Source organism: Juglans regia, chromosome 13 (genome assembly GCF_001411555.2).
Source record: "Juglans regia cultivar Chandler chromosome 13, Walnut 2.0, whole genome shotgun sequence".
Classification (NCBI taxonomy): Eukaryota; Viridiplantae; Streptophyta; class Magnoliopsida; order Fagales; family Juglandaceae; genus Juglans; species Juglans regia.
Window position 1 is genome coordinate 286,346 of NC_049913.1, and position 12,149 is coordinate 298,494.

General features: G+C 39.1%; 1 protein-coding gene across 1 annotated transcript in view; it reads left to right on the forward strand.

Annotated features, from left to right (window-relative positions):
• Positions 1–12,149, forward strand: part of LOC108988886 (cullin-associated NEDD8-dissociated protein 1) — a 31,113-nt gene that overhangs the window by 13,430 nt on the left and 5,534 nt on the right. Inside the window, exons 12-21 of the mRNA XM_018962269.2 lie at positions 7,276–7,360; positions 7,434–7,535; positions 7,622–7,720; positions 9,315–9,425; positions 9,504–9,587; positions 9,658–9,798; positions 10,404–10,496; positions 10,620–10,741; positions 10,867–11,029; positions 11,110–11,349. Of these exons, the coding sequence (XP_018817814.1) occupies positions 7,276–7,360; positions 7,434–7,535; positions 7,622–7,720; positions 9,315–9,425; positions 9,504–9,587; positions 9,658–9,798; positions 10,404–10,496; positions 10,620–10,741; positions 10,867–11,029; positions 11,110–11,349 (1,240 nt within the window). The remainder of the gene's footprint in view (positions 1–7,275; positions 7,361–7,433; positions 7,536–7,621; positions 7,721–9,314; positions 9,426–9,503; positions 9,588–9,657; positions 9,799–10,403; positions 10,497–10,619; positions 10,742–10,866; positions 11,030–11,109; positions 11,350–12,149) is intronic.

Here is a 12,149-nt window from a genome sequence, read left to right on the forward strand (position 1 = left end):
CCCCATTGAACTCTATACATCCGAATGATACACAGGCTTTGGAGTAGGTCCTCCATAAAGTTAAGGAGATCCAACACTGTGTGGGGATTGTATGTAATGGTGTCGAAAACCAATTTATTGCCTTACTTGCAGCTGTAGAGGCTAGACAAAGATAGGCTAGCCTGGATGGCAAGCTCAACTTAGCTAAGAAAAAAGCTAGGGAGCTCAAACGGCTTACCTGGACAGTTAATGATGAGACAAGTAAAAGGAGCTCGGATCATGGAAGAGCGAAGGGAAAGGCAAATGAGGTTGTACAATGAAGCCAAAAATCATTTTTTGGAATGTGAGGGGGCTAAATAAGGAGAAGCGCCTCACAATCAGAAATCAACTACGAATGTGGCGAGGCGACATTATATATTTACAAGAAACATAATTGGAGTTGATCTCTCTAAGCATCATTAGGAGTTTGTGGGCATGTAATCAGGTGGGTTGGCACTATCTACCCTCCAATGGAGCATCAGAGGCATTGTAGTGATGTGTGATAAATGGTTGGTAGAAAAGGTGAAGGATGTTATGGGGGATTTTAAAGTGGCTTGCTCATTCAAGAATGTTGAGGATAGATTCCAATGGGCCTTCGCAGGAGTTTATGGTCCTAAATCTAGATCAAGCAAGAAGTTTAATATGGGATGAGTTGGCTAGGCTACGTAGCATTTGGGATATGCCTTGGTGCATTAGGGGTGATTTTAATATCACTCGATTCTCGAGTGAAAGATTTGGGTGGTTCCAACTTCAACTCAGCAATGGTAGACTTTTCTAACTTCATTTTTGACCAAGGCCTATTAGATATCCCTCTTGCAGGTGGTTCCTTCGCTTGGTCGAGCAATCGTGAACTTCCTTCTTGGTCGAAGATCGATAGATTCTTGGTCTCCTTGAATTGGAAAACCCATTTTCCATATCTCATTCAAAAGTAGGGGTGAGCAGCGGGGGCCTGCCCCTCGCTACCCATCCCCCCGTCTGCCCCGCATGAAAAACCACTAGCGGGGGGCGGGCTAACCCCAGTGGGGCCCAGCCCCGCACCCCCCTCTGCACCATCCCAAATTATAATAAAAAATATTATTTTTTATATTTATATAAATATATACAATTTATTAAAAACTTGAATTCAAGTTAATGGATTACCTTTGGCTTCCTAAGCCAACCTTTATATAGGAGGCCGATGGAATACAATAATCATTCTTAACTAATGTGAGACTTACTGTAAAATACAATTCTAATGAGTTTATATTTTTTTGAATAAAATTTATAATTATATTATATTATAATTTGGGTCTAAAAAAAATTTTAGATCCAAAAAAAATTATAGATCCAGTGAATCACTGGGTTGAGTGGGGGGCGGGGCTAGGTGCGGTTTCAACCCCAGCCCCCTCTACCGGGGTAGGGGCCCTGCCCCCGCCTCCCGAAGGCGGGGTTGAAAACCCTTACCTCGCATGGTGCGGTGCGGTGCGGTGCGGGGCGGAGGTGCCGGGTAGCACCCCTATTCAAAAGCGTCTTCCCTGACTATGTTCAGACCACTTTCCCATCCTTCTTGATTGTGGCATAATACATAGAGGTCCAAGGCACTTCAAATTCGAGAACATGTGGCTGAAATCTGAGGGCTTTATTGACTGCGTTAAACAATGGTGGACTTCTTATCATTTCCATGGAACCCCAAGTTATATTCTGGCATGTAAATTGAAGGCATTGAAAAAAGATCTGAAGAGCTGAAATGAACAGGTGTTTGGTAATGTGGAAAGCCAGAAGAAGACACTTTTGGAGGAACGTTAGGCCTCATTCACTTTCACAAAACTTTTCATCTCATCTCATCTAATCATTATAGCGTTTTTAAATTTTCACACAAAATAAAATAAACAATTCAACTTTTTCAAATCCTAAAACAAAAATAATATGAAAAAAAGATGTTCTAATAATATTTTATTCCACTTTCAACTTTTATCTCATTTACGAAAACACATGTGGCCTAAAGGTTTAAAGAATATATTGGAGGAAAGGGAAATGCCAGAAATGGAAAGGGCTCACAAAACTCAAGTGTTTGTAGAACTTGAGAGGATCTCTCTCGTGGAAGAGATATCTTGGAGACAAAAGTCAAGAGCCTCTGGTTAGAGGGGGATAATTGTGCCAAGTTCTTCCATCGGGCGGCTAACTCGCACAGAACAAACAACACCATTGATACGTTGTTGGCGGATGGGGTGACTATCTAGCCCAACCGAAGTCAGAAATCGAGAACATACCATTGATACGTTGTTGACGACTACTATGAGAACATACTTTTGGAACAATTCTCTTGGCGCTCGAGAATAGACAGACTTACCTTTGATACTATTGATCCACAAGTAAAAGGATGGGTCGAGAGGCCTTTTGAAAAAATGGAGGTTCGGAAAGTGTTAAAAAGTATGGCGGGTGACAAAGCTCAAGTTCGGACGGCTTCACAATGGTGTTCTTTCAATTTTGTTAGGAAGTGATCAAGGGCGATAATATGGGGGTCTTTCAAGAGTTCCATGAAAGTGGAAGATTTGAAAAAAGCCTTAATGCCACTTTCATTGCACTTATTCCTAAAAATCACGGTTGGTTGAGGTGAAAGATTATTGCCCCATAAGTTTGGTGAGTGGGATGTACAAAATCATCTCAAAAGTCTTGGCGAACATATTAAGCATGGTGGTGGAGAAAGTAATATCAAAGCCCCAAAATGCCTTTGTGTAGGGGAGGCAAATACTTGATGCGGTGATTGTTGCCAATGAATATTTGGATAGTAGACTCAAGTTGGGAAAGCTAGGGCTTCTTTGCAAACTAGATATGGAAAAGACCTATGATCGAGTCAATTGGAGCTTCTTACTCTACATGCTAGAGCTATGTGGGTTTGGGGTGAATGGTGCTCATGGATCAAACATTGCATCTCTACTGCACACTTCTTTATTTTGATTAATGGCTCAACACTGTTTTTTGAGGATTGAGACAGGGGGATCCCTTATCTCCATTACTTTTTGTTTTCGTAATGGAAGTACTTAGCAAAATGACCGACGATGTGGTGAAGGGTGGCTTTATATCTGTCTTTTAGTGGGGGAAGCCAATACTGGCTCTCTCAATATTTCTCACTTCTTATTTGCCGATGATACCCTGGTATTTTGCAAGGCCAGCCATGATCATATCCGTGCACTGAGGGATCTCCTTTTATGCTTTGGAGTCGTTTTCGGTTTGAAGGTGAACTTGGGCAAATCAGATGTAATTTCGGTGGGGCAAGTGCAAAGTGTGGACGGTATGGTTCCTATCCTGGGATGTAAGATACCTCATTTACCAATTAAATATCTTGGCCTCCTGTTGAGTGTTTATCCATTTGGAATGATGTCCTAAAGATAGAGTGGAAACTCACTAGTTGGAAGTGGATGTACTTATCCAAAGGTGGTAGAGTCACACTCATATTTTTTTTTTGTAAGTAAACAAACTTTATTGATCAATGAATAGGCATAATCATGTACATAACTCTAATAGAAAACAAAAGTAGCCCTAAACTAAGTAGGCGCATTAGAGACAAGAAAATCATGTAGGTCCATGCCATTGAAGTCAACAACAATGGCTCAAGTACATAGCGTTCTAAAAAATAAAACTTTAAGCTCCTCGAGCAATCTCTCATTGTCTTCAAACGTCCGGTCATTGCGCTCCTGCCATAAACACCACATGATGCATATAAGGATCATCTTCTAAACATTTTTAATCTGTTGCATGTCTCTTAGATTTGTCCAACTGGCCAGCACTGTCTCCGGCATAGCCCAAGCCAAGTCTAATCTACTGAACACCTCATTCCATAATACTCTAGCTATCTCGCAATGTAGTAGGAGATGGTTCATAGACTCGCCCCCTTCTCTACACATGCAACACCAATCTATAATGATTACCCATCGTTTCCTCAAGTTGTCGGTTGTGAGAATCTTACCCAACGAAGTTGTCCACACGAAGAATGCAGCTTTGGGGGCGCCTTATGTCTCAATGCCTTCTCCACGGAAACTGAATATTGGGTTCTTGTATGAGAGCCTTATAAAAAGAGCGAATCGAGAAAACACCTTTACCTGCGGGAATCAACCACAACACATCTTTTTGCTGATTGCTTGGTTTTATAGAGTACGAAAGGCTATAAAAATCTATAAAGCTGCTCATTTCCCAGTCTTGTGCTGCCCGACTAAAATTGACATTCCATTGGATTTGCCCCCTGGATATCCCCATGACTTCCGCCACTGAAACATCTTTAGCACTAGCAATTTGGAAAAGAGAAGGAAATACCTCTTGGAGTACTATTACCGCACCAAATATCTCTCCAGAATTTAATATTGGAACCCTCACCCAAATGAAGTCTAGTGTGTCGAGAAAAGACCTCCCATCCTCTTCTAATATCTTTCCACAATCCCACTCCATAAGCCCCTTTGACTTCTTTAGTGCACCATCCCCCCCATAAACCTCCATATTTGCTCTCAATCACCAACTTCCACAGGGCTTTTGGTTTTTTATTATATCTCCACAACCATTTTTCAAGTAACGCCCGGTTAAAGATCCTCATATTTCTAATGCCTAACCCCCGACTTGACTAAGTGAAACTTGAACTCCTCCCCCACTCCACTCCACTCCACAAGAGTAAAGTACCCTATCCAACCTACCAACTTATTTCCTCTCTTTATTTTCGCTTTCATCACAGGTAGCTTACCGCATGGAGAAAATACAACCGAATTTCCTATGGGGAGGAGGGATGAATGATGAGTTCAAATTATATTTGGTAAAATGGGCCACCGTATGTTCCCCAACTTATCAATGAGGCATGGGTATCCGAAATTTGCAGTTTTTTAACAAGGCATTGTTGGGTAAATGGCTATGGCGATATCCCTTAGAACATCGAGCTTTAATTTGTGGAGATCAGTTTTAGATTCAAAGTATGGTAGAGCATGGGGAGGTTGGTGCTCGAATGAGGTGAATGGACCCTATGGGGTGGGGCTCTGGAAGCACATAAGACGTGGATGGAATATCTCTTCTAATTTTACCCGTTTTGAGGCAGGTGACGGGTCCTATATCAAATTCTGGCATAACATATGGTGTGGTGATGACACTTAAGGAAGCCTATCCAGACTTCTTATAGACTAGGGTGTAGAATTCAAAGATTGTGTCATCTTCCCAATCATTGACAGCTCTAAGGAATGCGACATTCTCAAAGCCGCATTCTTTGTGTGGACAACTTCGTTGGGTAAGATTCTCACAACTGACAACTTGAGGAAACGAAGGGTAATCATTGTAGATTGATGCTGCATGTGTAGAGAAGGGGGCGAGTCTGTGAACCATCTCTTGCTACATTGCGAGACAGCTCGATGTCCTAGGTATTGCTCTTGTATATGGCCCGTGTACTTGGGCTTTGCCTATTCTTATGATCAATAAAATTTTATTTACCGATAAAAAAAACAATTGGAGCCCATTGTGATACCCTATTTTGATAAAGGTAGGCAATGTATGAGAATTCCACATTGCTTGGAAATGAGAACTTCTTGCTCTTTATGATGTTCCAATGGTGCTCAAATTGTATCATTTACTAGTGCTTTTGTAGTATAGGCCATGTGGCTTGGGCCTTCTATTGAGTGTTCCAAATGGTATCAGAGTCTATCCCAACTAGAAATGTGAGACTTGAGCCGTGCCACCTACAATGGACTGGCTCGACGAGGACGGAATTTTTTTTTTATCAGTAAATAAGAATTTTATTGATAATAGAGGAATATAAGTGGGGGAGATTGTGATACCCAATTCTGATAAGCCATTGGGCATTACAAATGAGCAAGAATTTCTCCTTCCAAGTAATGTGAGATTCATACACCACCTATTCTTATCAGTTATTAGAATGGGGGTATGACATTTTGACCATTTTATGTTGCGTGTACGGTGATAGTTGGAATTCTTATAATTTTTTTTTTATAAGTAACTATTAATATCAATAGGCGTAATCAAATACACTGGGTGTATACAAGAGAGAACACCTAGCCCATAATAGAGTACCCCTAATGACCAGTAAGACTATCCAATATACACCATGCTTGATTGGGACAAAACGCCCCTCCCCGCAGCAAAGCAAATGTAACTACCCTGACCCCTTGTTTCCACAAAACTAAGATACCACCCAAAACTCCCTTAGAGGCTACATTCTACATACTACACCCGAAACTAATACTGCACCCCTTCCTACAAAGACAGAGGAAGGCTTCATGCCCTCCCTCTAGTCTTCCTTCGACTTGAACTATCTCCCTTATTGTCATAGTTGATTGCCCAAGTAAGACGCTTTAACTCCTTGCTCTTCTTAAATCTTGATTTCATTTCAAGTAGGTGACCTGCCTCAATAGCAGTGAGTAGTGCTGTGAATTGGTCGTCAAATCCTCCACATGTAAATCCCCACACACAACATTCTACTAATTCCTCATGATAACATCTCTCTATGTTAAGACTTGGGCTCTTTTCTACTCTTTTGATCAACTTAAATTTGTTACAGATAAAAACAAAACATCTCTCTATATTAAGTTTTTGTTTATTCTTACATACGTCATTTTGAAATGTTTAGAACTTTGCCAGAGTTGAGAACCTTCATGCTTAGATATTTGTATGAGTGGACTACAATCCACAACTCCCATTTTGATTCCTTCATATGGCTTCGATAAGCTCTTTAAATTAGGCGTTCCCCTTTGCTTGTGTAGTTGGATTGTGCCCCTAGCACTTTTTTCAATAATACGTGGGATTTTTACTCAAAAAAAAATCCAATATCCGAGAAATCAGGCACCCTGATCTCACCAATTGGAAAAAAAAAAGAGCCAAGAAGGTCGAGTAAATCAAAGAATGAAAGTAAGTTAAGCTAGAACTAATCTCTTTAATGAAATTGACACAAATGGTTTTGGATGTTGATTTAGAACCACATGATAACCCAAGAGATGTGAGGGTTTGGTTTTCACCTCTCAATGGTTTTGTTGTGTGCTTGATAGCCAAATGGGTGGAGAAGATCAGAATATTGGGTCTGTATTTTTCTATCTGAGGAACTTTTTTTTTCCCATGGTTTCTTTTCATCTCCATAGTCGAAATACTAACTCCTAGTTCTTCCCTCATCTAACCTTGTATCCTGGTAACCCTGACCATCCAGGGGATGCTATTGGAGTTGGTAGCAATTTCGGCTTTTCAGATTAGTGCTCACTGTTTTTTTTTTTACGGAGCTGATGATAAAATTGTAACTGGCAGCCCAAGATGGTTATTGAAGCAAGAAGTGCCGAAGATAGTTAGATCCATAAATAGGCAGCTACGTGAGAAATCCATCAAGACTAAGGTAGGAATCAATGATATCGTTGTGGATCATAGGTAACAGACCAAATATACTTAAGTGATTTGTCTGCTTGCAGGTTGGTGCATTTTCTGTTTTAAAAGAACTTGTGGTTGTCTTGCCAGACTGCCTTGCAGACCTCATTGGATCGCTAATTCCAGGAATTGAAAAGGCATTAAGTGTGAGTAAATTGTCTGTTGTTGAAGGTGTATTAAAATTTGTCTGGTTTTCTCCTTGATGCTCTTTCCCTCTTGTGTTCTTCTCCAGGACAAATCTTCTACCTCGAATTTGAAGATCGAAGCTCTTATATTTACTAGATTGGTTTTAGCTTCACATTCTCCTCCTGTTTTCCATCCTCACATTGAGGTATCAGCAGTGACTTTGAACTTATTTTTACTGCCTTCTGTGGAAGACATGATATATTTTTCTGTATTAGCTTCCCTCCTACATGGAAAGATGCGTCATGTGTTTCTGAAGTGAGCCCCAGTTGATAGCATTCTGAAATTTATGGACAGTCATTTTGATCTGTACTTGAGGGTCACTCAAACTTGGTAGTAGATGCTGTGCTAGCTTTTGTTTCAGCTCTCTACAAGGAGTTCTTGATTGTTTGTGCAGTCTGCTCAATTTCCATGCATGTCTAAAATGTAACCAATGTCCAGAAGCTAAAACCCTCCGATCCATGTAAAAAAAAAGTTAAGTTGTAGTTGATGCTTAAGGTTGTTGATAAGGGTTGAAGTTTGTTGGTATTTTAGAACAATATTCCTCATTTGGCTAACCAATGCCTTTTCAATCTTTGGCGATAATATGATAATGCTTTAAACAGCCTCCATAATTACCTGTCAAAGTCAGAAATCAACATCTGAGTTTAGGCTTTTTTGTGATGAATGGATAGCCATTGCCAGTCTTTGTGAACTTTTATTTTCCCGATAACCTTGTTAGAGATCTTTCAAGCCAAATTCAAAACCATATTTCTGGACTTCTTAAGAGATCTTTTTTGAAAAGGGGGTGATCTCAATGCATGTTCTTGTTATTGGTCCGACATCTTTGTCTTTATTCTAGGTAGCCTACCTCGTACATGGGATGGATAAATATTTAATCAGTTTCTTTGATTTGAATGCGATTACAATTTAGTGCTTTATTGAAACTGAAAAAAAGATCCTACATTTTTTCATTTTGTTCTGTTTGTTTGCCAATCCTCCTATTTGTGGCACTTTGCTATCTTGTCTGACACATGTAGTTCTTATCTTTAGTGGATTCTTTTCATGGTAGATCTCACAAACCTAAGTATTCTATCCTCTTAAGAGATTTTCAAATCTTTAATTGCACCCCAAAAAAAAAAAAAAAAAAAAGAAAGGAAGAAAAAACGAGGCAGATCTCAGTCTAATTTCTTGGAATGAATTGAATGTTTTCATCTTAATTATAGGTATCTTGCTTGTACATAGGAGAGACTTTTTGGTGCATGTTCTGCAATTTTGAATGCCTTTACGAGTCAGAGGATTGCTACATCGTGAAGTGAGATGTTTGCTTTTTTTGCTGTATGCATGCCTTAGGCCTCATTTGGTTACGCAGTTCAGATGAGATGAGATATTTTGTTGAAAGTTGAATAAAATATTATTATAATATTATTTTTGTTTTGAGATTTGAAAAAGTTGAATTGTTTATGATATTTTGTGTGAGAGTTTGAGAAAGTTGTAATGATTATATGAGATGAGATGATATGAGACAGTTGGTTTTGTGTTAACCAAATCAGCCCTTAATTATTGTGATATTACTTTTTCTGATATGAATTGTTATGCTCTCCTCTATCAGCATTTTTCCTGTGTACTCTACTGTTTCGTGCTTCATAGAATTTGTACAAACAACTTTCATCTTTGAGTATATTTTAGTGAGTATACAACAGTGGACAACAATGTAAGCTTTACGATTGGTTCAGATACATACTAAACCTATGTTATTGCAGGCTCTTTCTGGTCCTGTTTTATCTGCTGTGGGTGAGCGTTATTACAAAGTAACAGCTGAGGCATTGAGAGTATGCGGAGAAGTTGTCCGTGTTGTGCGCCCTAATACTGAGGTTATTTTATTATTCACTGTTAGACTTAGACACATTGTTCAGCCATCTTCTAATCTTTTGAATGGCTTGGTGATGTAGGGTTTTGGTTTTGATTTTAAAGCTTATGTTCAGCCAATATACAATGCCATAATGTCACGTTTGACAAACCAAGATCAAGATCAGGTCAGTAAAATTTGTAATTGAAGTTTGTTCTCGAATGCTTTTGCTGTTTCTCATATTTCTTAGTTCCCAGGAGGTTAAGGAGTGTGCTATCTCTTGCATGGGACTTGTCGTGGCAACATTTGGTGATAGCCTCAGTGCAGAATTGCCTACTTGCCTTCCTGTACTTGTTGATCGGATGGGAAATGAGATAACCCGTCTTACGGCTGTGAAGGTTGGTATCTTGCATATTGTACATGAATTTTGAGGGTTTTGTTTTCTAATGTTCATCTTCTTGTCTATGTCAATATAACTGGTTTAAGCCTATTTTTTTCAATGTGTATTTTTATTACATATGACTCAGATCCGAACACCCTTTGGCTGATCTAAAAAATCTTATAATTAATCTTTTCATTGTCCCAATTTATCTTAGAACCTATGGTTGGATGTATTTCCTCTACATTTCTAATTGCCCACAACACGTAATGCGTTTGTATTTGTCGGTCAACTTTATTGCATAGATTTGCCATTGAAATACTATTATAATAAGAATTCTATTTAGAGAGGAAAATTTATTGTCCCATGCTCCTACCTATGCTTTCATGTGCATGCTTGTTGCCGGGGTGGGGATGGTGTGGGAAACCATTTGAACAAATCTAATTGTCAGAGTTAAAATATTTATCTGAGCAGTGTTTTTATATCATCAGATCCATGCATCAGCACTTGGTAGTTATTTACTGATGCATGTATACATGGGTGTGTGGCGCATGTTTTTGTGTGCACGCATGACCCTCCCTCTGGATTATGATTATATAAAGACATTAAATGCTTTGTATACAGGCATTTGCTGTCATTTCTGCTTCTCCGCTTCAGATTGATTTATCATGCGTTCTGGAGCATGTAATTACAGAATTGACAGGATTTCTGCGCAAGGTATGGGGATCCTGTGCTTGCTGTCATTTTAGTTATATTTCTTTTAACAATGCTCAAGTGGTGAGAACCACTCAACAGGTTCTGAACGAATTTCTGAACTTTGTTTCCTTGTTTTGAAAATAGGCTAATCGAGCTTTAAGGCAGGCTACATTGGGAACCCTAAATTCCCTGATAGTTGCTTATGGTGATAGTATTGGTCCATCTGCATATGAAGTTATTATTGTGGAACTTTCAGCTCTGATTAGGTTTTCTCTTGTTACTTTATCTTGATGTTCATTTTACTTCTTTTCAAAGTTGGGTATGGTTAGGGGCTATTTAGATTTTTAGATTACTTTCTAATAGTTGTTATTGTTCATTAACTATTTTCCAGTGATTCAGACTTGCATATGACTGCTCTTGCCCTGGAACTCTGTTGCACCCTGATGGCTGATAGGAGGCCAAGCCCAAATGTTGGTTTGGCTGTTAGAAACAAAGTTCTTCCTCAAGCACTAATATTAATAAAGAGCTCATTGCTGCAGGGGCAAGCCCTTTTGGTACTTTATCTGCATTTTTACTTGAATTGGGTTTGATCTAGAATATAAGGTTTTTAAAAACATTGCTTGTGCAATTTCAGGCTTTGCAAAATTTTTTTGCTGCATTAGTTTATTCAGCAAACACAAGTTTTGATGCCTTACTGGACTCTCTTCTTTCAAGCGCTAAACCATCTCCACAGTCCGGTGGGGTTGCAAAGCAGGCATTGTATTCAATAGCTCAATGTGTAGCTGTTCTCTGCCTTGCTGCTGGTGATCAGAAATGCTTGTCAACTGTCGAAATGCTTACTGAAATCCTCAAAGATGACAGCAGTACCAATTCGGTAAGTTTTCTTTCCCTCTATATCCAAGTTGGCATTCATATACATAAAGTCCATTATTGAATGTTATATTTTTAGTAGTTGTTGATCATTTCCAGTAGAGTTCTCTGCTTTTCATGAATTTATAAATTATGAGTTTCGTAGGTAGTCTCTTGTATTGGTTTTTATAACTCACAGTGGAGGCTGTATGATGAGTAATATGGTTGGATGGAATTTGAACATGGCAAGACATACTGAAGAAACCAGCTGGAATGCCTTTTACCAATACGGAAAAGCACATTGAAGAGAAACAATGCGTTGTCCCAGATCGCCATATCTTCCTAAAGCCACAACTCTCAATTAACGTGATTGTTGGTCATCTCAATATCTAGTTTACAAAGGACCCTTGGTTTACTTGGGCTGAGTCTACTGTCCAGACATTCATTAGCATTAAGCACTAGATCTAAAATTAGTCTATCTTTAACAAGCATGTTTTGTGGCTTTGAATGAATCTTCTTGATAACCTTAGTCAACCGATTAGCAAGGACTCTAGCAATTATCTTTTAGATTTCACTCACAAGAGTAATGGGGCAGTAGTCTTTAATAACTACTACTACTACTATTACTTGCAGCTTTTTTAGGAATGAGGGCTATGAAAGTTGCATTAAGACTTTTCTCTTAGAACTTACTATTGCTGTGGAAATCCTGGAGTAAGTCTTTAATTACATTTTAGCAAACTTGAAAGAAAGCAGTAGTAAGTCTATTCAGGCCATGTGCTTCGTCACTATTCATACGTTTGCCATGGAGATAGGGCCCTCAACGAA